General features: G+C 64.4%; 1 protein-coding gene across 1 annotated transcript; it reads right to left on the bottom strand.

Annotated features, from left to right (window-relative positions):
* Nucleotides 1-8: 8 nt before the first annotated feature.
* LOC102249853 (cullin-7-like) lies at nt 9-847 on the bottom strand (the record flags this gene model as incomplete). The annotated part of the gene is made up of 2 exons (XM_005852843.2): nt 9-357; nt 593-847. Coding segments are annotated over 2 exons (579 nt in total), but the record flags the coding sequence as incomplete, so codon positions are not given.
* Nucleotides 848-866: the final 19 nt, after the last annotated feature.

Below are 866 nucleotides of genomic sequence, written 5' to 3' on the forward strand. Positions count from 1 at the left end.
GGGCCCTGCCTAGCCCTGGTCCCATCTGCAGGGCTACCGGAAGGTGGAGAAGCTCTGGGTGACGGTGCAGGAGGCATAGGGCACACCTCGAGATCGAATCTGCAGGGTGTGGAAGGTGAGGGGTGGGTTGGGGCCTGAGGAGCCCGGGTTCAGGGACTCGGTGTGAGGCTCCATCACCGTCACGGGGACTGCGTAGGACAGCATCTGGGGCCGGTCATCACGGCGTCTCACCGTGCCCTTGCCCAGGAGGTGCAGGATGCAGGAGAGGACATCAGTGCTGCTGCAGGCAGACCCCCTACCCAGGCCGCTGACCAAAGCCCTGGGAGGACAGGGGCCCTTCTGCCACGCTTCCAGCACCTGGTACAGAGAAGGGAGGGGGACAACAGGTCAGACACCAGCTCTCCCACGTCTAGCTTCCACTCCAAGCACAAGCTGCCAGGGCAACAAGCTCCACGGGCACCAGGTGCACCCCCACCTCAACCCTCCCAGGACCACAGGGAACCAGAGGCTTCAAATGTGGGCCCACCTCCCTCTGTGGATGGCACCCCCCGCCCCAAAGCTCCATCACCCCTGCGCACCCCCACCCGCCTACCAGATAGACAAGCTGGCCGATGTGCAGCCCCTCGTCCCCGTGGGCCTTGAGGATTCGGACGATGAGGCAGTTCAGAAGGTTCCGTCTCTTCTCCAGGTTCCGGCCCTCTTCATCCTCAGCTTTCAGGTACGTCTGCGGGGGGATGAGCCACACGTTGCCCCTCCGTGGCCTGGGCTCCTCTCTGTCATCTCGAATCTTGAGCACACCTGAAACGAGCACTAGGCACTCGGGAGGCGGCCCACGACCAGGCCGACCTGCTCAGGCCCCTCTGCCC

The sequence above is a fragment of the Myotis brandtii genome, unplaced genomic scaffold, assembly GCF_000412655.1.
Source record: "Myotis brandtii unplaced genomic scaffold, ASM41265v1 C41830011, whole genome shotgun sequence".
NCBI lineage: Eukaryota > Metazoa > Chordata > Mammalia > Chiroptera > Vespertilionidae > Myotis > Myotis brandtii.